At 40.8% G+C, this 24,572-nt stretch overlaps 1 protein-coding gene and 1 long non-coding RNA gene across 2 annotated transcripts in view; one reads left to right on the top strand and one right to left on the bottom strand.

Annotated features, from left to right (window-relative positions):
- Positions 1-7,447, top strand: part of LOC107573376 (uncharacterized) — a 26,670-nt gene extending 19,223 nt beyond the window's left edge. The window contains exons 3-5 of the long non-coding RNA XR_001607498.1: positions 1,185-1,196; positions 6,552-6,558; positions 7,437-7,447. This is a non-coding gene — a long non-coding RNA (uncharacterized lncRNA). The remainder of the gene's footprint in view (positions 1-1,184; positions 1,197-6,551; positions 6,559-7,436) is intronic.
- On the bottom strand, positions 3,325-24,193 carry LOC107573373 (probable serine/threonine-protein kinase DDB_G0280717). Its single transcript, XM_016259808.1, has 11 exons — positions 24,133-24,193; positions 22,831-22,888; positions 16,925-17,036; positions 11,834-11,958; positions 11,597-11,666; positions 11,273-11,379; positions 10,517-10,600; positions 10,348-10,415; positions 6,226-6,309; positions 5,958-6,012; positions 3,325-4,993 (listed from the first exon to the last, which is right to left on the bottom strand). Exons 2-11 carry the CDS (start codon positions 22,843-22,845, stop codon positions 3,917-3,919), a joined length of 1,797 nt encoding a protein of 598 aa, XP_016115294.1. The 5' UTR covers positions 22,846-22,888; positions 24,133-24,193; the 3' UTR covers positions 3,325-3,916.
- Positions 24,194-24,572: the final 379 nt, after the last annotated feature.

Here is a 24,572-nt window from a genome sequence, read left to right as displayed (position 1 = left end):
CTTTTGCTACCAACACTCGCTTCACATGACTGGCTGCATTATGTGACTGCAGCATAAAACATTATTGTGCACTAGAGATGATGGGTGCTTCATGCTACCAAGCAGTGGTTTGCATGACTAATTGCTCCGTTCCAACTCAATGCAACAGCGGAGCTGAAAAGAACAGTGTATGAATGTGGGCAACCTACAAGTGTTTGCCTCTCTATCAGCTGTTCCGCCCACTTGTTGCGTTCGGACTGATTTTGACCGTTCTTCGTGCCTTAGCTTTGGAGATCGAGAGGATAGCCCTAAAGCCATTGTGCAGGGTCTATATTGACATCCAAGTCCCCACTCTGTGGTTGGTGCTGGCATGCCTGATTTTAGTATCCGTTCCGGTTTCAGAGATTTTTCCCGCAACTCATGTATCCTCATAGGGAGGATCAGGCTCTTGTATTATTACACCATTCAGCTTCTATGGGTTGATTGGATTTGCGTCACCTAACCTTGTGCTTGGAGTAAGCAATTTCAAGATGCTGACGCAGAAGTTCATCCTGCCTCTATCTGAACCCGAGATTGGTTTGTGTCCACTAGGATGCGTACTTCTGCATCCAGATCATCAAGAGACACAGGAAGTTCCTCAGGTTTGCTATTGGAATAAAGCTTGCCAATACTGTATTCTTTCATTACCTAGACGATTGGCTGATATTAGCTCAGTCACACAAACCGTTTGGAGCAGCGTTTTCTGGCACCCCAACGGTTCTTACCCAATTGAGTGGTTGTCACATTAGGTCAAGGACTGATAACACGGCTGTGGTCCCATACATGGATTGTCAGAGAGGATTACGCTCTCGCCCCCCTGTGCAAATTGGTGAGATGTTCTTCTTTGGACGCAGACCAGGTTCCTGTCGATCAGAGCAGTTCATGTCCTGGGTCACCTGAACTCAGGAGTGGACTTACTCTTGAGACTGAGTTGGAGGCTAGAGAATGGAGATTGCACCCTCAGGTGGTGAGTCTCATATGGCAGAGCGGAAGTGTATTTGTTTGCTAAAAAGAAAAAAAATAGAGCATGCGCATTGCCCGCTCTGGTTTCCTTGTCTCCTCTGGGTGGGGATGCTCTAGCCCAAGAATGGCCAGGAACAGTCTTATGCCTTCCAGTCGACCCGTTTGCTTCCAAACGATTCTGTTCAGTGTAAGGTTGGTCAGAGTGAACATCTGTTGTTGGTGGTGCCGTTTTGGTCCTCTCATACGTGGTTCTCAGAATTGGTCAGTCTTGTTAGCTGGCCCTCTTGGGAGGTTCCCCTCGGACACGACCTGCTGACTCGGGTTCAGGGCATGATTTGGACATCCCCATCAGGATTTTTGGAACTAATGGGTGTGACCCCTGAGCAGAGTTGAAATGTGTTCCGGTCTCTTGACCGAGATTACCGCCACTATTCTTAATTCTAGAGTTCCCTCCACGAGATGCTGTATGCCCTTAAGTGGACCAAATCTGAGGACTGAGGATCTGCAGGCTCTGTCAGCTCCTCTTGTATGGACATTGCCCCGAGGCTGGTTAAGTCTTACTGCTTCCTAGGCCTAGTTAATCCTAGGGCTGCTTTGACTTCATTTTGCTTTCAGCAAGTGGCGGGAGGCTTTCTCCCCTGCTATGTGGGGTCAGATAGTGACTATACCTCTAGCCTATGAGGTGCGTGGTTTGACTTCGCCTCTGGAGGTGCGTGCTCACTCTACGAGAGCAATGGCTTCTTCTCAGGTTCTTTTTAAAGGGCCTTTGATGGGAGATGTCTGTGCTGTGGCAGGTTAGTCCTCTCCTAGCACCTTCATCAAGTTCTATAGTCTAGACGTGAGGATGGCTCCTGGCTCCCGGGTCTTATCCGCTTGAGCAGACACTTTCCTTGGTCTTCCAGCTATCTAAGGTACGTCAGGCGTTATGGTATAGCGTTCCCAAAGCGATGACGTCATCGCAGCATCGAAGTGAGCCTATGAGAGGGAACATCTTGGTTACGTATGTAACCTTGGTTCCCTGAATAGGGGAACGAGATGCTGCGATGCTGGGTCGTTCCGTACCTTGCAAGCGCTTCCTTCGTCATAGTGTAAAATCTGATGAAATAGCGCGCAGCATGCATATATGAGCATACGTGACGTATGCTTGGGACGGTGCCAAGCGCTATTGGCCAATAAATTGGCGTGATGGTATAAGGGCTTCAGACATTCGTCACACTGGAGGTGTTCCCAAAGCAATGACGTCATCGCAGCATCTCGTTCCCCTATTCAGGGAACCAAGGTTACATACGTAACCGAGATGTTATAGTACATTGAAGAATGATCATATGAATTTTTACATATACCATGTGACCTGTAAATGCGAAAAAGCCGTTTCCATTGCAGTTTTGCAAATTATTCCTTTTTTCGCATTGCCTGAAAAAACACCTCATGCGAGTGTGAAAACTTTTTTGCGATATATGGGCGTTTTTGCGAAATTGACGCGTTTCCATTTGGCATATTTTCAATTCGCAATTTCAATTTGCACAATTTGAAGGGTAATGGGAACACGCTAATCACAGAGGTGTTTGAGTAAATGTAATTAGTTACTGTACTTGAGTATCTTTTTGGATATTCTGTAGTTTTGCTGAGTATCAACGATATTAGCTGCATTTACTCTCTACTTCACAACATTTTAGAATAAGTAGCACCCTGGATGAATTTATTCATTTTTGCTTTCATGTTTGACTTGTTTTTGGTCGTTTGCCATACGCACCTATCGATCACCTGCAGGTGTGCGAGGGCAACTGTTGATTGATTCCAATTCATTCATTTGCAAGAACACTAGACTCCTTTTTTTCTTTAATGTGTTTCATGTTTATTATAGACACATTTTACATGAATACTTTGATCAAGTGAAACAAACAAACAAAATATGGCAAATTATTTGTAAATTATGCTCATTGTGTCATGATTATGCAAGAACAATCAGGAATGCAGTGAATTAATACAGGAATAATCATTTTCAGAAATGTAGTTAGACAGCAATCTGAAGTAAGAGGAAAATTGCATCTTCAGTTTATATCAGAAAATGAGAGTACAGTATTAATTTGGAATACTTCAGATTCAGGTTTAGCTTTTGTTTGTATACCCATAAATAAAAAAGTAAATCACACCCAAAATGTATTTTCTAACAGTAATCCATAAAAGCTATCCATAAACAAACATGCAATTTTTTATTATTTGTGTAAAATCTGAGTACAAAGGTTTTCACAAACAAATCATGATTAATCACTAACTTTAGTAGTGAATATTTGTTTTCTAAATTAAAAAATAAATAAAAATAAAAAATACACATGTGTAAAAAAAGCCTTATAAACATTAAGATATTTAGAGAGCATATATGTTTACTGAAAGGCTGATGAAATTGATGAAAGGCTGTGATATCGAGAGGGTTTGAGTGTGTTTTATTCAAAATTCATTAACATTAAAACATTAAGAACAAATTTATGTACCCACATACTGTAAATCTTTTTTTTTAGTTCTCCTTTGTATGAATAGGAATGATCTATGTAATCACTAATGAATGAGACCCATTGTCTTATGTATAATAGATACATAGCAAAGTCCCTTTAAGGCAAGTCATTTCACTCAGTGGCCATCTTTGAAACACCTCTTTGCACTCTCAGCTGCGGTGATGCAATAACTTCAACAATTAGTGATTTAGAAGACAGGACTATTCCACCAGAGTGCACCAAGTATATCTAAAGTCTTTAATATATATTAGCTGATATTTGCAAAATAGAATGATTGCAAACGTCTGACCTCATACATCGCACGTCTTCTGTTGTTTGACTGTGTACAACATAGACATTTAATTCATTTTCAGCAAAACGATTTTTCTTCACTAAAGCTCACAGACAAATCAGTAGGATGTTGTGTGTGCCTCTGACTTGTATCATATGTATATGCTTGAACTCTCTAAATCTCTTTCAGCCCTGGCCACTTCTATATATTCTGTTAGTTCCACTCTTGTTTCTTTAATTTCCTTTAAGACATTGCAAAGATCTGTATGTGTTTTCCTCATCTGAGCAATGGACTTGAGTAAACTTGACTTGACCTTGTCTGGATCATCTACTGGTCCCTGTCTCATCTGGTGAATGTCTACAGAATCCATCACTATGAATGCGGTGTCAACAATGACTAGGATTCCACTCAACACTCCTGTGACTGCGACTATTGCCTCTGCTGCAGCACGTCCTACTCTGGCAGTCTGAGCAGCAATTCTGCCAACATTTGCAAGCAGACCTAGATGCATGAGTTCTGTGGCACACACTAGTCTTGTTCTGTCTACATTGCTTGACATTTGCACGTTGTCAGAGGAGTCACTGACAAAATCCCTGAACTTTTGGATTACTCTCAGTACCCTTCTCAGTGCATTCAGTGACTCGAGAAGTGGTGTCACATCTGTAAAGTTCTGATGAATTCTTTGAATATTCTCACGTAGTGCTCTTTGTTTGACTGTATTGGTAACACTGGACGCAGCACCTGTTACACCACCTGCAACACCAACTCCAATCCCAACACCTGTAACAATCAGAGATGCTCCAAAAGTGAAAGGAGCTAAAATCGCACCAACCACTGCAGTGATTCCTCCTGCTGCTCCAATCACTGAACCTGCCAGAGTGCCTGCTGTGCATTTACGATGAACCTCCTCTAGTGAATCTGTTGTTTTTCCCCACTCTGTAACTAAGGCCTTAAATCTATCATAGTGCTCATTGTAGTTCTCATCAAAGATCCTTAAGGACATCATGAACCTTCGTTCCAGTGCTTCTGGAAATCTCCTGTTTCTGTTTACAGCATCTCTTAGGAATGGTTTTGCTAAAATCTCATCAGCTGAAGGTCTATGTCTAGGGTCACAGCTGAGCATTTCTTGGATTAATTTTCGTAGTTCTTCTGAGTATATCTCTGAGATTTGGGGGGTGTTTCCTCTCATACTGTTGATATGTTGAAAACGACGCTCTATGTCATCTGACTGTGGGATAAAAAAATATAAAAAATCTGGATAAATCCTACTGAGCAAGCTTTATTTAACACTGTAAATAAGGTTTAATTTGTTAATGATTTTATGGCAGGGGTTCTTAACTCTGGCCCTCAAGGTCCACTTTCCTGCAGAGTTTAGCTCCAACCCTAATCAAACACACCTGAACAAGCTAATCAAGGTCTTCAGGATCACTAGAAAGATACTGGCAGGTGAGTGGACCTCGAAGGCCAGAGTTGAAAACCACCGAGTTAAGGCATTAGGTATCTCAAACTAACAAGTAACTACTTTTTTTCAACTTTTATAAATCTAGGTTAATGCAAGTTTATAAATTTACTAACCAGTTGTTCCTTTTGTTAAATCATGTTTTTAATACTACAGTAGCATACATTATGTTCATTTATACAATTTGAAATGTTAATGGGAAAACAGCTAACATGGAAAAGAATAATTGTTGAAAAAAGTCGTTATTTTTGTTTTCTTTGTGCACAAAAAATATTCTCGTAGCTTCATAAAATAACGGTTGAACCACTGTTGTCACGTGGGCTATTTTAACGATGTCCTTACTACATTTCTGGGCCTTGAATGTGGTAGTTGCGTTGCTGTCTATTCAGGGTCAGAGAGCTCTCGGATTTCATCCAAAATATCTTAATATCACCGCTGCAAAAACACGCTGTAAAAAGGAACATTTCACGTTCTCCGGAGCAGAGTCCCAAAAATGCAATTGAGTGAATAATATTATATTACATTATCATCTGAGGGTGTTTTAGCTTTTGTTTCAGGGTGCTTATATTTATATTTGACTATGATGCGTTTTACCCATATTTTTTAATCATGTATTTACCCACACAGCTCTTACCAGCTAGCTTCCGTTACACCATCGGTAATATTTTTGTATTTTACATGGGCTTGATTTAATACAGTGCTTTTTTGGAGAAGGAAAAACAGAAATACTCACCCACACATCCAGCATGCAGAGATCATGGAGCAACCATCCCAGTGACCAGATGTCACTATAAATATACGGATAACAATGAAATAAATAAATAAATAAATAAAATAGCTGTACTTAAATGATAAAGTAAATTGCATTGTTTTACACAACTAAAATAATCAACCTACATATAAAGTCTTTCATCAAGGAAATTCTAACTTGTCAAACACGTTGTAACAACTTTAACAAGTAAATCAATCAGAATTCCACAATCAACATACAAAAAGCAAACCTTTTGGACGTATATTTCCTTTTCAAAACTTCTGGACTGACATACAGCTCTGCACCCACTACTGATTCTGCATACGCATCAGCTCTGAAAAAGAACAATTAATGTAAACCTAAACTGAAAAAACATCAAAAAGATTAGGGATGTACCAAACACTGGCCAAAAGAGGAAAACATAATAAATAAATAACAGAAACCTTACTTTAAAATTCAATAACAGAAACACTGACATGGTGAAAAGCAGCATTCATAATTAGTAAAAAATGTATAAAAGAAGAGTCTGATTTTATCACTCATGCCACCCACCGTTAGAACCAGCTTCCAGAAGAGATCAGATGTGCTAATGTAGTGGTTATAAAAATCAATATCAGAATCAGAATGAGCTTTATTGCCAGGTATGTTTACACATACAAGGAATTTGTTTTCGTGACAGAAGCTTCCACAGTGTAACAGAATGACAACGACAGTACAAAAAACACAGATAATGAAAAATAAAAATAAATAAAAAATAGAACAAGTAAAATAAGGAATAAAAAAATATACAAATCAACAGTTGTATGTACAGGTATATTATGTGCAAATTGAAATGTAGACTGATTATGTGTGTTAGATAAATAAGTGTATGTGTGAATAAATAGTGTGTGTTCCACGGTTATACAACCTCTGCTGGGCCTTTTTAACAATGGAGTCTATGTGAGTGTCCCACTTCAGATCCTGAGAGATTGTGGTGCCGAGGAACCTGAATGACTCCACTGCAGTCACAGTGCTGTCCCTGCACAAAGCAGGGGGGTTTCTCCTGAAGTCCACAGTCATATCCACAGTTTTGAGCGTGTTGAGCTCCAGGTTGTTGAGACTGCACCAGACAGCCAGCTGCTCGACCTCCTGTCTGTAAGCAGACTCGTCACCGTCCTGAATGAGGCCGATGAGTGTGGTGTCGTCTGCAAACTTCAGGAGCTTGACAGAGGGGTCTTTAGAGGTGCAGTCGTTGGTGTACATGGAGAAGAGCAGTGTGGAGAGAACACACCCCTGAGGAGCTCTAGTGCTGGTTATACGGGTGCTAGACGTGTATTTTCCCAGCCTCACTAGCTGCTGCCTGTCTGTCAGGAAGCTGTTGATCCACTGACAGACGGAGGTGGGCACGGAGAGCTGAGTTAGTTTGGGCAGGAGGAGGTTTGGGATGATAGTGTTAAAGGCCGAGCTGAAGTCCACGAACAGGATCCTCACATAAGTCCCTGGTCTGTCTAGATGTTGCAGAACATAATGCAGTCCCATGTTTACTGCATCGTCCACAGACCTGTTTGCTCTGTGGGCAAACGGAAGGGGATGCAGCAAGGGTCCAGTGATGTCCTTCAGTTGGGCTGCATCAGTTTTTCAAAAGACTTCATGACCACAGACGTTACAGCCACAGGCCTGTAGTCATTAAGTCATGTAATTTTGGATTTCTTTGGGATGGGGATGATGGTGGAGCATTTGAAGCATGAAGGGACTTCGCACACCTCCAGTGATCTGTTGAAGATCTGTGTGAAGATGGGAGCCAGCTGGTCAGCACAGGATTTCAGACAGGCTGGTGTAACACAATCTGAGCCTGGTGCTTTTTTCCTTTTCTGCTTCCCGGGAGACTTGGTGCACCTCATCTTCGCTGATCTGAATTGCAGGTGTGGGGGGGAGGGGGGTTACTGGAGGTGTGAATGGTTGTGTGGAGAGGTGTTCAGGGCGGGTGTGGGGTGTTTTTTCAAACCTGCAGTAGAACTCGTTTAGATCGTCTGCCAGTTGTTGATTCTCCGCAGTGCTGGGGGATGGTGTCTTGTAATTGGTGATTTCTTTTAGACTTTTCCACACTGATGCGGAGTCACTGGAAGAGAAATGAATCCTTATTTTTTCAGAATAATTTCTCTTTGCCGCTCTGATCTCCTTTTCCAGTGTGTATTTAGCCTGTTTATACAAGACATTGTCCCCCTTCCTGTGAGCATTTTCTTTGGCCTGACGGAGCTGTCTGAGTTTTGCAGTGAACCATGGTTTGTCATTGTTGTAGGTTAAATGAGTCCTGGTAGGAATGCACATGTCTTCACAGAAACTGATATAAGATGTTACAGTCTCTGTGAGCTCGTCCAGATCGGTGGCAGCAGCTTCAAAGATGCTCCAATCAGTGAAGTCAAAACAAGCTTTTAAATCCTGCTCTGCTTCATTAGTCCATCTTTTTAGAGTCCTTAATACAGGTTTAGCTGATTTCAGTTTCTGCCTGTAGGTCGGTATAAGATGAATACAGTGGTCAGAGAGCCCCAAAGCCCCTCGTGGAACAGAGTGATATGCTTTCTTTATTGTGGTGTAACAGTGATGCAATATATTACTGTCTCTGGTGGGACATGTGATGTGCTGTCTGTATTTTGGCAGTTCACGGGAGAGATTTGCTTTATTAAAGTCCCCGAGAATGATTAAAACAGAGTCCGGGTGTTGTTGTTCTATGTCTGTGATCAGATCTGCAAGTTTCTGTAAAGCGGAGCTCCCGTGCACTTGCGGTGGAATGTACACACTTACGAGAATGAACGAGCAAAACTCCCACGGCGAGTAGAAAGGCTTACAGTTAATGAAGAACACTTCTAGATCTGAACAGCACATTTTCTTTAACACGGTTACATCTGTACACCACCTCTCATTGATGTAAAAGCATGTCCCGCCGCCACGCGATTTTCCCGTTGATTCTGTGACGCGATCTGCTCTAAACAGCTGAAAGCACGGGAGACTCAATGCGCTGTCCGGAATGGCGTCTTTCAGCCAGGTATCCGTGAAACACAGAGCAGCAGAGTTTGAAAAATCCTTATTTGTCCGGGAGAGCAGAAGGAGATCTTCCGTTTTGTTGGGTAGAGAGCGGAGGTTCACCAGATGGATGCTAGGCAACGGCGTCCTGAATCTGCGCTGCCTTAGCTTCACGAGCGCGCTGCTCGCTTCCCTCGTCTGCGCGTCCTGAAGCATCTGATCAGCGCCGCTGCTCCCCCGACTACAATGTCCAGCAAAACATCAGAATAATCGAAAACCGGTGAAATATCGGGTGGTGTGTACTTCCGAATGTCCAGCAATTTGTCTCTGGGGAAAGTGATTGCAGGGATATAACTAAAGACAGGACAAACTAACAAAAACATAAAAACAACTGCGGAGCACGCCACGGAGGCAGCCATCAGCATTGGCGCCATCTGTTTTTATATAATTATAATAAGAACATATGTAGTCATTATGAGTTTGTATCTGCCTGAATGAAGTAGAATGACTGACTTTGGTATGGACTGAGATGTATTATCTATGCTAATCATTGTGTCTGTCCAACATGCTAACAATAGAGAAAGCATGTGTAAAATCCCATTTATTGGACTGAATGTTTACGAATGTTGGTTCAGTACTGATACATATCTAAGAATCCAATGCTGTATTATGGAGATGCCAGGAGGTGAAAGGGGTGGAGGTGGGTGCAGATGTCTGTGCAAAAGACTGAAGAACATGCGTTGAATGGTCTTAAATAGGGTTGCTGTTTAGAGTAGGTGGAGAAATTGATCAGCTGAGTGATACCTGATGTGGTAAGCTTATATACTATACTGTATGTTTAAAATAGTATGCATGCAATCTGGGCAGTGGGCAAGTGGTCTTCCTGAACTACGCTTGAATTCTCCTCTCTCTCTTTATTTTGTAATTGCTGTATTCTCTGCATATGTGTATAGCTAAGAAATAATTGGTTATTGTCAGGCTGGGGGATCCATGCCTTAAGAATGTATCTTAAACTGTCCAGTATGGCAACTGAGCCCCTTAAATCGTAAGCTTTCAAGAATTGCCAATAAGTGTTCCAATATAAATACTTCCCTTTACTGTAGTTGAAATCTATAGTAGTATGCCCATTGCCCAGATTGCATGCAAACTATTTTAAACATATAGTATACTACCTAATTTATTGGAGCTTATTTTATGGTAGTAATCAGATCATAACTTTAATATATTATGAAATACTATAATTAAAATGTGTTTAGTTATCACAGACAAAGGGAAGTATGACTGAAATAAATATCTATGTATGTATGTACAGTGTATGTTTTTTCTATATATGTATGAGTCTATGTAAGTAATTAAGTATTTATTTACTTACCTTTCCAATGCTTTTGAGCATCCAAAATCTCCAAGATTGATGTAACCATCCTCAGTCAGAAAAACATTCTACAATGACAACAGAAATAATAATTAGGTGAAAACTAATTATTATTTTATATTATTTGGCTTGGTGACAAATTATTTCTTGAGGTTTTGTCAGTGTTTACCTGTGGTTTTATATCTCTGTGAAGAATATTCCTCTCATGAATATACTGCAGAGCCAGACAAATCTGAACAAACCAGTCAATAATCTACACAGATGATAAACATGGAGAAAGCAGTGAGTTCATTAGTACAGTATTTAGTTAAACATTGCAGACCTACCTGTATGTATTTTCTTTTTTCAGCCATCACTTTATATCCTAAAAGGCTGCATCTTTACTCTTACAAGGTTGTTTCGAGCCTTTCATCAGTACTAGGGTACAGGCTGGCCATTAAAAAGGTACCAATATTCTGTAGGGTGGTCTGGACTACCTCAGTACTTTCCATTTTATTACTATTGTGGAACATTAATGTAACCTATGGGCTACATGTTACTTTTTTATAATGTTTTTTGATGTGAGAGCATCATCTGGGCCTCTGTAAGAATATATTCAAAGGGATCATGAACTGAGAAATCAAAATCCCCTTGAATGTTTGACATATGGAGTCACTGTTCTATAAAAACATCCTGTAATTTTCAGAACTCAAAACCTTCTTGTTAGTCTAAAAACAGCTGGACCAGAGTTTCTGTCTTTCTCAAATTCAATATTGGATTTTTCTAACAGCATATTTACTCACTTTAGACAGAGTTACTATTAGCTATTTATCAAAGGAACAATGTATACATTAATATTTCAAACTTGTACATAAATATTTATCTTCATTAAAATGAATGAATGCACATTTGACCAGAGTATGTTATGTTCATATAAGACACTCACCTGCTGTTCTTCAAAAAACCCTCTCTCTTTCTGTGTTTTCATCCTCTGGTAAAGATTTCCTTGAGCACAATACTCCATCACAATATAAAAGAGTCCTGCTTCTTTATCTAAATAAAGAAATATCCAGTCAGTATTATAACTTATATTTATTTATTAGTGTAATGGCTTTATTTCACAGCCAAAAAACTACAGATGTTTTTGTTTTGTTCATGTTATTATCTTTCTCTACACAGTATAGTACAGTCTTCATTGTAATTTTTTATCTTTAATTAAAATAAAACGATAAAGGAACATTACCATTCATTTTTCCTACAATTTACACACCTTCAAATAAATCCGCATAAGTAACAATATATCCATGCTCCAGACTTTTCAAGATCTCGACTTCCTTCTTCTGTGGGGCAAAATTTTCATTTGTATTTTTTATTTTTCATGAAGCACGTAAAATTGACACTCATAGCAATTGCAAAACTGCATCTTTAATAGCATTTTAACAGCAACAAAATATGACAATAATATGGTACTAAATATTTGATTTAGTATATGCTTTATTGTACTTACATTTATGGAATTAATCTTTTTGATTACATAAGGAATTCCATCTTTGTCATTCACCAGAAACACTATTCCCGAATCCCTTTGTCCAAGTTCTTCCTTTATGGTGTATCCATGATCTTCTAACAATTCTACAATCAAGATTCACACATGTTAGAAGACACAGAATTGTCATGAATTGGGAATGCCAGAGGAAGAAGTTATCCAAACATATTTGCACAGTTGTCACTGGTTTGCCCAGTATGGGGGTTTAAAGCATTTTGAAGTGACTTTTTATAACAGTTCCCTGGTTAGACAACTTAGAAATGCAATTTGACCAAAAACGTATACCACAATATGAGCAATTTTGAAACACAGTAATGAATACACATGTTGTCACGGAAACACTTGCCTCACCAGCCAAATCAGCCTCCTACACCCGCTCACAATCACCTGATTACTAATCACGGACACCTGCACCCACTTACCACACCAGTCAAATACACATTCACCTCAGTCACTCGTCGGCTAGTCTCAAGGTTACAAGCATCTATGCACGGGTTCCTTGCCTCCCTATCCGCCTGTCAAGCCTCGGATTCCTCAGTTCTCGGCCGAAGGACCAAAGTGCCAACCCCAGATAAGACTGTGTTCTCTGCTTCCATTAATTCCTAAGTTTGATTTTTTTCTGTTGGAAGCTGCTCCTCAGTTCCTTTTAATAAACTCCCCGACTTACGTTAACCTGTCTGTTTGCCTCTTTGTCCCGGATGTGACAGAAGACCAGCCCCTTATTAAACGGATTACAACATGGACTCATGGATTCTCAGAGCACATCCTCACCGGAACCCTTACCCATCCGGACTGTCACCGCCTCCCCACCCGCCTGTCCCATGGCCCGGCCAGCAAGCTTTTCGGGTGAGGCAGCCTTCTGCAGCGGGTTTTTGTTGCAATGTTCCCTCTACCTGGAGATGCAACCACACCTGTTTGTGACCGAGCGGGTCAAGGTGTCGTTCATTATCTCGTTGCTGTCTGGAAGAGCCTTGCAGTGGGCCGAAGCCTTGTGGAATTCACAGAGCCCGTGGATTCACTTGCTGGACGGCTTTGTGAAACACTTCCGGGAGGTATTCGGCCAATCGACCACGGAGGTCACAGTGCATGAGGAGCTCTTTCAACTGCGGCAAGCGGAGTTATCCATCCATGGGTATGTGCTTCGGTTCCGCAGTCTTGCCACCAGCAGCGGCTGGAAAGAGGCCACCCTGCTCTCGGCTTTTCGCCAAGGCCTCAACCCAGGCTTATGCCAACAGATGGCCATCTACGATGACACCGTGGGGCTCGACAGCTTCCTCCAAAAAGCGGTTCGCATCTCCCAGCACCTAACCGCGTGCCATAGAGAATCGATACCCACTGCCGCTGCCTCACCCAGCCTCTCCGCTCCAGCACCAAAGCCCATGATCACGGATAGCTACCACCTATCGTCCACGGAACGATCTCGGAGACTCACCCGTGGCCTATGTCTCTACTGTGGATCCAATGAGCACCAGCTACGCATCTGTCCCATTCGTCCACCACGCCCAGCGGTGAGTACTATCCAGATCACTCCTGATGTGTCTTGCATGCCTCATATGAATGCTCTTCTAATTTTTCACACCCAATCCTTTCCAGTCAAAATCCTTGTGGACTCCAGAATGTCGGGGAATTTCATCTCCTCCCATACTCTCGCCGTGTTACAAATTCCCTACTGCAAAAATGCCACGACCTACCAGATCACCACTGTCCATCGAAAGCCGCTGGGCAAGGGGCTGGTGCGGCACCGCACGCCCGAGGTCATTCTACGGATTGGATGTTTCCACACTGAACGGATCTCTCTACTGGTGCTGGAGGAGTCCGCCATGGACATCGTCCTGGGACGCCCCTGGCTCGCCAAACATCAACCCACCATCACCTGGAAGTCCTGGTGCCTGGGGCCCAATTACCCAAAGGACACGTCTATCCACTGTCGATCCCGGAGAGAGCCGCTATGGAGGAGTACGTTCTGGAAGCCTTGCAACAGGGGTTCATCCATCCGTCCACCTCACACGCAGCATCAAGCTTCTTCTTCGTGGCCAAGAAAGATGGGGGTCTGAGGCCTTGCATTGATTACTGGGTCCTCAATGACCAGACGGTGAAGTTCGCCTATCCCCTTCCTCTGGTCCCTGCCACCTTGGAATAGCTCCGCGGGGCCCGCGTCTTCAGCAAGCTGGACCTAAGGAGCACCTATAATCTCATCCGCATTTGCAGGGGTGACGAATGGAAAACTGCCTTTGTGATGCCCACCGGGCACTATGAGTACCGGGTCATGCCCTATGGTCTTTCCAACTCACCCTCCATATTCCCAAACTTTATGAATGAGATCTTCAGAGACATGCTCAACCGGTTCGTCCTCATCTACATAGACGATATCTTCATTTACTCACCCAATCTCGCAGCACACCATAGCCATGGACCAGAGGAAGTTGGATGCCGTTCGGAACTGGCCCCAACCGACTACCATCAAGGAGATGCAGAGATTCTTGGGATTCGCAAATTTCTATCGCCGCTTTATTGCCCACTTCAGCCAGTTGACGGCACCACTTACCTCTCTCCTCCGACGGAAGGCCAAACTCCTCACCTGGACCCCGGAGGCACACCAGGCCTTCAGTCAGCTCAAATCCGCCTTCTGTACAGCTCTGGCCCATTCACACCCAGACCCCAATCTCCGCTTCGTGGTCGAGGTGGACGCAGAAACCCTGGGAGTGGGTGCTGTCCTGTCACAATGGCGAGGTGAACCCCCCCGTACTCCATCCATGTGCGTATTTCTCACGGAAACTATCCCCGGCAGAGCAGAACTACGACGTTGGAAATCGGGAGTTGCTGGCCATCAAGCTTGCTCTGGAAGAGTGGCGGCATTGGTTGGAGGGTGCCAAGCATCCATTTGAGGTGATCACAGACCACAAGAACTTAGAATACCTCCGAGAGGCCAAATGTCTTAACCCCGCTGAAGCCCTCTTTCAGCACGTATTCCAGAACGTCGGTCTCCCCGAAGACATTGTTTCGGACAGAGGCCCTCAGTTCATCTCTAGGGTCTGGAGAGGGTTTTTCCGCCTCCTGGGAGCATCAGTCAGTTTGTCCTCTGGATACCACCCGCAGACCAACGGCCAGACCGAACAGAAGATCCAGGAGATCGGACGGTATCTCCGGGCCTACTGTCATGACCATCAGGACAGCTGGAGCCAGTACCTACCCTGGGCCGAGTATGCCCAGAATTCCCTGCGCCAGGAAACCACCGGACTTACCCCGTTTCAATGTGTGCTAGGTTACCAGCTGCCCCTGTTTCCTTGGACCGAGGAACACTCGGAAGTCCCAACGGTAGATCACTGGTTCTGTGAGAGCGAGAGAGTATGGGCGCATATCCATCTCCAGCTGCCCGTCCGGAGGCACAAGGCCAATGCAGACACTCGTCGGTCCGACAATCCCATCTATCAACCAGGGGACCAAGTCTGGTTATCCACCCGGGACATCCGCCTTCGGTGGCCCAGCAGGAAGCTGAGTCACCGGTACATAGGTCCTTTCCCCGTAGCAAGGCACATCAACGAAGTCACGTACCAATTACACCTGCCTGCCCATTACCGGATCTCACCCACCTTTCATGCGTCCTTGCTTAAACCCTTCACTAATCCTCTTCTCCCTCCCTCCACAGAACACGAGGTACCCCCCCCTCCGCCCGAGGGCGTCTCCAACGAGACCATCTACAGAGTCAAGGAGATCCTCGAATCCCGGCGGCGAGGCGGCCGGCTTCAATACCTCATAGACTGGGAGGAGTACGGTCCTGAGGAGAGATCATGGGCAGACAGAGAGGACATACTGGACCCATCCCTCTTCAACGACTTCCACCAGGCTCATCCTGACGTCCCGCTCCCAGGGGCCGCGGTCATCCTCGCCGTCGGTCTCAGGCGTCGGGAGATGCCTGTGGGGCGGGGGGTAATGTCACGGAAACACCTGCCTCACCAGCCGAATCAGCCTCCTACACCCGCTCACAATCACCTGATTACTAATCATGGACACCTGCACCCACTTACCGTACCAGTCAAATACACACTCACCTCAGTCACTCGTCGGCTGGTCTCAAGGTTACAAGCATCTCTGCACGGGTTCCTTGCCTCCCTATCTGACTGTCAAGCCTCGGATTCCTCAGTTCTCAGCCGAAGGACCAAAGTGCCGACCCCAGATAAGACTTTGTTCTCTGCTTCCATTAATTCCTAAGTTTGATACTTTTCTGTTGGAAGATGCCCTTCAGTTCCTTTTAATAACCTCCTCGACTTACGTTAACCTGTCTGTTTGCCTCTTTGTCCCGGATGTGACACATGTATTATGCTATAGTAATTTTGTCTGAAATTACTTTTGTCTCTATATATTCTATACAGATACATTACTAATTGAAATTAAAGTCATAGCCCACATTGTCACTTAAATGACAGCTAATTAAATTGTAGACATTTTGACTTGAAAAATGATAATCGATAGAATGTGATGGATAAAAAAAGTGAAAAGAGAGAGAAAATCTATATTTTTACCCATCCTCATGAATATTTTAAATGGTCTCAATTACTATTCTAGAACATCATCATAAGAATCTCTATCAGAAACATAATTTGGAGATACGCGTCTTAAATTATACATTTTTTTTTTCAACATATACATATATATATCAGTAAATGAACATACTTTCCAGAAGGCCAACAATTCACTAAAAATGTTTTTTTTTTATTGGTCTTATGAAGTATTCTAATTTGTTGAGATTGGTGGGTTTTTGTTAAATGTGAGCCAAAATCATCACAATTAAAAGAACCAAATACTTATTTAAATACACAAGTTTCACAATTTGAGTTGAATTACTGAAATAAATGAACTTTTCCATGACATTCTAATTTATTGAGATGCACCTGTAACTTCACATAGGCTATTATACATAACCTTAGTTGTGAATTTAAGTTATAACTACATTATCTGTGACATAAAATTATGGTTTCTGATGGTGATTTTGCTGCTTGATGCTGCTTACACAAAACACTGATGTTACTCAGCTTCATTATGAAATTTACTCACGACTGAATAAAGGAGGTATTCCAATGCTTGAATTGCTGTCATCACTGGCGTTAGAGAGATTGGGTTCATCGCTGTCACTTCTGGAGTCAGAAAATCTGCTATAGCGATGCATCTTTAAGAAAAAGTCATACAATCTCTTAATAAATTATCTCTCATATTTCAAATTTTAGGTCTGTGCACTGTACTCGGGAAAAAGATCCTGCTCCTGTGGGATAAAGGGCAATATCCAAGCTGACTAAAGTTGCCTAGTCAGGTGTGTATGCTGTTTAAAGAAATCATGTTTTTTTTTTCCAGTTATATTTGATGATTATATTCTATCATATACAAGTATTTCCATTTTGTATAAAGGAGACATCACGTGTCAAACAGATGGAGTGCAACAAAGAATGGCAGCCCAATAATTCTGACTAAAATGTTGAAGTTGTTTAATGTTTCATAATATAATGTAATGTTTTAGCCTTTTTGTACAAGTATAGCATACCCTACATTCATTTTCCTTCAGTTTATTTTTTTAATACATTCATTTCATTATTAATTAGTTATTCATTTTAATACAATTAATTAAATTATGAATATTTTAATTATCGAAATAATAGTTAGTTGCAGCCCTCCTGCATGTAAACCAGCAGTTGGGGCAAATAAACATGGCATAATTGAGACATTATGATGTTTACATACAGATGTTTCAGTGCCTTGGAAGTATTTATGACACCAGTTGCATAAATTCATTGATTGACTGTTGAACTGACACTTAATGAAATTCATTGTCCAAAATTTTTTTTTTCCAAATGTTCAAGTTTCACTTGACATTAGGGTTGTGCAGCAGAGCCATTATTGCATCTGTATCTGTAACGATCACAAAATTATTCATATCTGTATTCGGATAAAACCGGAAGTAGGCAAGGCTTAAACCGGAAGTTCGTACAGTTACTTGAGAAGACCATTATGTCTATGGTTTTACACCCTTTTTCGTAGTTATCACTGAACAAATATGCAGCGCTTAAATAAAATAATGTTTTTTTTATGATTATAACATTTATTTAAATATCTTCTAACAGTCAGAGCCGATACCCTTGTATAGGCAGTGCTTCGAGTGCTTCATGCGACACAAGTTCGAATCCCAGCTTGGGGACCTTTGTGATCTGATAAATAAATGTTTAAATATCAATTAATTAAAACTGTAAGGGTTCCTACACAGTTTGGAAATAAGGAAATTGATTTAAGTAATTTCCAGGAAATGCATGGAAAAAGGCAACTGCAACACTGCTATTTTATTTGTGCTCATTTCATTCCAGTTTACACTCATTTACTTCACACACTCGTTATTGCGTAGTAATTTTAAAGGTTTATGTACAATAACATGCTTTCCCTTGGATCACCGATTCCTGCACAGTTTGGAAAAGTATGGAATTTCACTTAAGTAATTTGTAGGTCTGGAAAAGTATGGGAAAAAAGAGAACAGAGTATAGAAAAATATTTTCTTACTATCTGCCATATTCAATCTTTTAAAATATAAAATTAATAATTTGTCAAAATAATTTTAGCATACAAGCAGAGGGATTTCATGACAATCATTTAGTGATCATTTGAACACAATTAATTCAAGGCGCACATTTTCATTACACAGAACTCATTTAAGTGAGTCTTTTTTTGAACTTCACTAAACAAATGTGCGTGTGCCATGCAAACCAGCAAAAAGATAAAGATGCAAACGTGTAGGCCTAGTAGAAAATGTATATGTATGTAAGTTGATTATTAGCCTACTCTTAACAGAGAGCAAGCACGTGCAGAGGGGAGGGAGGTGGGGGGTGAGTGCTTGAGCACCGGCCCCTTTTCCCCTTGATGCCCAAAGTGCACTTTTGTCGAGGCAATTTTTATTTTTTCTCATCCGAGACGATCCCTCATGTTCAGCCACCTTTAATAATTTAGCACGCTGCAGCCAGGATGCCTTCAATAACATCCGTGGCTGTCTGTAAGTGGAGTTCTCAGAGGAGCGGTGTGCTTGTTTACTTATATTATTAAATAATTATTATTTTACAAGAATGACGTGAAGAGAGCATGCACATCTGTTGTTTATATTGCTGTGTGTAACGTTAGCTGCAGCAAGGGGCTATAATATGTTTGTTAAATTTTTTTCTAATGACAATTTTATGATTGGTTTATAAAGGCTTCTACGAACACCTTTTCCCATTTTTAATCACAGAATAAGGCAGGACATATATTTTATAGTTTCTATACTAAATGATATGTCAATCAGTAGCCTACTGCATTATTTATATAGTTTATTTATTACCTGGAGATGACTTGAAAAACACACATAAACCACACATTTCCGCAATCGTGTGTTTATTGTCTTCACATTTCATCAGTAAAAACATTTTTGCTTTTTATTCAGCTCAGCTACAGCAATAGCCCGATGCTTTTGTCCATATTAGGGATTTTCTGCATGTCACAAGTTATTGAGTCTGTTTTGGACTTTCTGTGCGAGAGCGCCTTCTGGCTTTGAGTAGGAAGGAAACATACACTGCATGAGAGTGTTCAGCGCTCCCGATATTCACATCTACTCATTTTGGATACGAATAAAACGTCAGGTTATGCAAAGACTATCGCTTCTGTCTCTTTGAATTTAAATCTAGATTGAACCAATACAGCGTAACCAAGGAAACGCTGTATTGCTGCTGTTCCATAAGCGCCACCTGCTGTCAGAGAGTATATTTGCACTCTCATTTAGAGCTTCTGCTGTCTTTGTTTTGTGCAGATGTTTTATGTTGTATAGTTTCACAAAACTAAAGTCAGAGCATTCTGATTTTGTTTTAAAATTTCTAATTATACAATCTAATTTAGATTAAAAAAACTGCTCATGCTGCATGTATACAGCATATCTGCTTGGATTGTGATTCAAATGCAGTTGCCTCTTAAATGACAATTCACACCGCACAGACAAATGCCAACAAACAAGTTGGCTGTTGGATTTAGAATTTTATGAAAAATAACTGTCATGTTCACACTGCCCCAACAGACACCGACAAACTTCGATACCGGTGTAGACACATTGTAAGTCCGACTGGGGGAAAAAATGGATGATCGTTTAACCACAATTAAAATTGTACTGTTTTTAATGTCTTTGCATGTCATTCTTCGCCTGAAAAGACGGTGAATAAAATGAAAGAGGTCAAGGGTGAAGCTCACTTTAAGTGAAGTATGTGCATCGTCATGGCAACAGTTCATGGCCAGGACAGATTACGTCAGAGTTTGTTGTCGTTGTTTAGTCGGGTGAAAACGAACTTCGACTGGTGGCAACAAATGCTGACAAGGGTAACACACTGATCCAACAAACTCCGACAGACATTTGTCTGTGCTAGGGCTGGGACAATAAATCGATGCATCCCGATTCGTGGATCGATTCTGAGATTTTCGGAATGCATCGTTATTCTCTCTGGAATCAATTCTGAGCTTAGTTTTTAAAAAATGAAAGAGGTCATGGGTGAAGCTCACTTTAAGTGAAGTATGTGCATCGTCATGGCAACAGTTCATGGCCAGGTCAGATTACGTCAGAGTTTGTTGTCGTTTGTTGGAAAATCATATTACACTGCTCAGACATTCCACAACCCAACAAACGCCAATTGAGTTGTTTAGTCGGGTGAAAACGAACTTCGACTGGTGGCAACAAATGCTGACAAGGGTAACACACTGATCCAACAAACTCCGACAGACATTTGTCTGTGCTAGGGCTGGGACAATAAATCGATGCATCCCGATTCGTGGATCGATTCTGAGATTTTCGGAATGCATCGTTCCCTACTCTCGAATCGATTCTGAGCTTAGTTTTTAACAGCAGATGGCACTCTAGGCTAGTTTTTAACCACACACTCAAATGGTCACAAAAGAACGCTTGTGCATTCGGCTGAGTAATGTAAGTGTTTAAATGTACTTCCACATCGGCTTTTATGTTTTTATGATGCAAGATTAATGTAAACACAGCCCATTGTGAACATCCTTGTAATTCGCTTCAACCTTTTCAAACTTTATGAATGATTATTTTAGGTTAAAATGGTGCATGTGTAAGGAACTGGAAGCAAGCAGAACATGGCTATTTCTAAAGCATGCAGTGCCATTGGCTGTTAAAAACTAAGCTCAGAATCGATTCAAGAGAGAATCGCGATGCCTTCGGAAAATCTCAGAATCAATGCAGAATAATTTCTCGATTTGCGATGCATCGATTTATTGTCCCAGTCCTAATCTGTGCGTTGTGAATTGGCCTTAATTTTTAAAGGAAAGAGCACAGGTAACCTTTATACTAATATGAAGAGATTTTTTTATTTTTATTTGATTTAGATTTAAAATATCAATTTACTTTGGTTATTTGACATTTATCAATTTCACAAAGAAATGTGCAGTATTTTGTCCAAGCAATAATAAAAGGACATATTTTAATTTATAATTTGTCTTAAATCTAATTTTATTTATTTTTTAAATTGTATTGTGAAATCAGTGTCACATTGTGAGTTGAGTGAACCATTACAAGCCTAATTTACACAGATTTTAAACAACGCAATCTAAAAGAATTTGGGCTGCCATAATTCTTCCAAGAGCAGAAGAAGAAACGGAAGAAGAAGAAGAACGCCAATGGATACAATAGGTGCCTTCGCACCTTCGGTGCTTGGCCCCTAAATATAGCTGCAAGCAGCAATTAAGGGGCCAAGCACCACAGAAGCAAGCATCAGACTAGGGCTGCATGATAAATCGCATGTGATTGTCATGCGCATCTCGTCAGTAAAGCCGGTTCTGTGATTAGTAGTAAATCTCCATCACGTGCTTTCAGATGGAGCGGCATTTAATACACAGAGTCGTATTTCGCGGACAAGCTACGCAATATCGCGTTCATAATATAATGCGATTCATCTGCGATTATGAATGTGATAGCACATGATGGAGATTTACTACTAATCACAGGAGATTTACTACTAATCACAGAACCGGCTTTACTGACGAGATGCGTGTGACAATCGCAAGCAATTTATCGTGCAGCCCTACATCAGACCAACTGCAGCAATGAGTAATTAAAGCCATTTTAAGTTGATTTTAGTCAAAATGGCTGAAAAATCATAAGTACAACCACTAGTAATATGATTTAATGGCTTATCACTTTTGACCAATAGGGGATTTTTGTCAATTCAATGTGGTGTGTTCTGTGTGAGTTGACAATGGCACACAAAAAGTTTGGTGTCAATATGTCAAAGCTTTGCAGAGATATAGCCTCAGACGTAGTCTGGCATCATGCCTCAAATTTCTTTACGGTGCTATACAAAAACTGTTTTGTCTATTAACACGAAATCCATAACTTTTTGTCAGCACAGTCTGAAGATGATCTGACTCGATTTTGGTGAAAATCAGACAAACGGTCTAGGAGGAGTTAGAAAAAGTAAGTTTTCAACATTAATCAAAATGGCAGACAGGAGATTCGGCTGACTATGACAAAAGCTGATTTTATGTTCTTGGCATGACCCAAAGAATACATTGAGACCAGTTTCATTAAAATAGGCTAATTTAATCAAAAGTTATTAGTATTTTTGGAAATTTCATTATTAGTGGTTAATGAATGGTTTATCCATTTTGGCCAATAGGTGGCGCTGTGACCAAATTGATGTGGCATGGTCAGTGTGAGGAGACAATGGCACATACAAAGTTTGGTGTCAATATCTCAAAGCTTTGCAGAGATACAGCCTCAGATGCAGTTTGGCATTATTACAAAGGCAACATTCTGGCACCTTCAGAGCTTGGACACCTAATAAACATTGTAAATAAGTAAATAATTCATTTTTAATTCATTCAATTAAATGCTAATTAAACCAGACAAACCATTTTACTCTGCAAAATAAAGCTCATGAATATAAAATTTAACTCACCCGGAAATTATCCATGTTTCCACCTCACAGAAGACAATGACAACTCATCAGTTATCTGCTAAACACAAGACAGTAACATTTATTAATAGGCCTACGTGTTTGTTTTTTAATTTGTTTGTTCGTAAAACCCTTTTTGCATATTGTTTTATTTGCATACAAACCACGGAATATATCTAATTATCAGGGCGCACAAAAGGCTGCAAACGAACAGCGCGCATCTGAAGTGTCTCTGAAGGAAATAATGCATTATTTATCGGCTTTAAGATATCGGCCAAATTTTCTTATCAGGCCGATACCGATAACAGAAAAAATTAGCACTTATCGGCCGATACCGATATGGTGGCCGATATATCGTGCATCCCTAGATAAAATCAAATTAAAAGGATTGACTGCGGCATCAGATACTGCCTTAACCAGCCATTCCTATGCAGTTTTTAAGTTGTGCCAACTTATTCAGGTTTACTAAGTGTCTGTTAAATAAAGATAAATAGGTACATATCCCCCTCTCCAATAATTTAATCTTAAACACTGGCCAATCAAAAACTAGCAAGCATTTTCATTTAATTAACTTTATATTTAATATTTCACATTGAAATGTTTTGTATAAATTCGACATTTGTTTCAATAACAGATCTCAAATCGGGCAACATATTGGCTGAGTAACGCAATCAAACATCTCTGCGGAAACACATCAATAATATCTGGGGCAAAATCAAACTATTGACAAACACCAAAACAAGCAAAGTTTCAAATAAAACCAAAGTCTCGACTTTCTAATGATGTACTGTTATAGGGCCTCCTGCACTGTCTGTACTGTCTCACAATAATGTTTTCAAAACACTATATAAATGTAATAATTGCATGCATCTAATCAACAAACATAGCCTAAGTCAATTTCTTGCTACACCTCGGTTTATTTAGATTAAATTAGATTTAGATATTTTGAAATACCACATTAAAAACTCATACTACAACAATTTCTTTTAAATGTTCGCCCCAGTCTACTTTCAGTTTCGTTTGCGGTGCGTCACGTTCGTCAATACAACTCATTGCAAATTGTATTCTACATTAGTAACACACACAAACACCTTTACACCATTACAACCTTGTTGAAGTCCTGATTGAAGCTCTCGAGTATTTTGTGTCTTCATGAACGATGCGTAGAGAAGCTCTGAGCTTTACAGCAACACGAAAAACACTAATATAAACTGAACATATAGTGAACCAACCAGTCCAATTTAGTTTTAAATAATTTGAGTAACACAAACATAAGCAATGCTTAATGCGTTTAAAGTGACCCACATTTAAGTTAAAATCCACTTTCAGCGTTTTGCTCCTCTTTCTTCTTTCTCTTTCTTCTTTCTCTTTCTTCTGCGGTGGACATCCAAGTGTGACGTCAAAAACCACGCCCACATTCAAATACGTCACAGTCTCGTTCCTGTTGAAACAGGAAAAAGCATTGATAAGAAGATAAGTCGTATTGTTTGCCAACCGCTAAAAAAAGACGTTGTTGTTTTTAAGAATGTGTGCATGTGCAAAAACAACAGTTAGGCATGCTTAGTATGTGTTTTGAGTCATTCTTGAGACGTGGGACAAAGCAGGTCCAGCAAGGGTAACTGCTATTAGCTTTAAAAATACAAATATTTTATTTGTATTTTATTTTAAATGTCATGAGGGATTAATAATAGAATGTATTTAACACGATTATCACCTTCGATTTAATTTTCTCATTATTAAACCAA

This window comes from Sinocyclocheilus grahami, unplaced genomic scaffold, assembly GCF_001515645.1.
Source record: "Sinocyclocheilus grahami isolate Dianchi unplaced genomic scaffold, SAMN03320097.WGS_v1.1 scaffold1924.1, whole genome shotgun sequence".
NCBI classification, from domain to species: Eukaryota; Metazoa; Chordata; class Actinopteri; order Cypriniformes; family Cyprinidae; genus Sinocyclocheilus; species Sinocyclocheilus grahami.
Note: the sequence above shows the minus strand (reverse complement) of the source record. Positions and strands in the feature narration are given on the sequence as shown.

Excerpts from the sequence above, each read along its gene's own strand:
- LOC107573373 (XM_016259808.1), bottom strand. Across the intron at positions 11,380-11,596 it reads TTATGCGGATTTATTTGAAG|ATAAAGAAGCAGGACTCTTT; the intron begins GTGTGTAAATTG and ends TTCTTTATTTAG. Across the intron at positions 10,416-10,516 it reads ACAGAGATATAAAACCACAG|AATGTTTTTCTGACTGAGGA; the intron begins GTAAACACTGAC and ends TTGTCATTGTAG.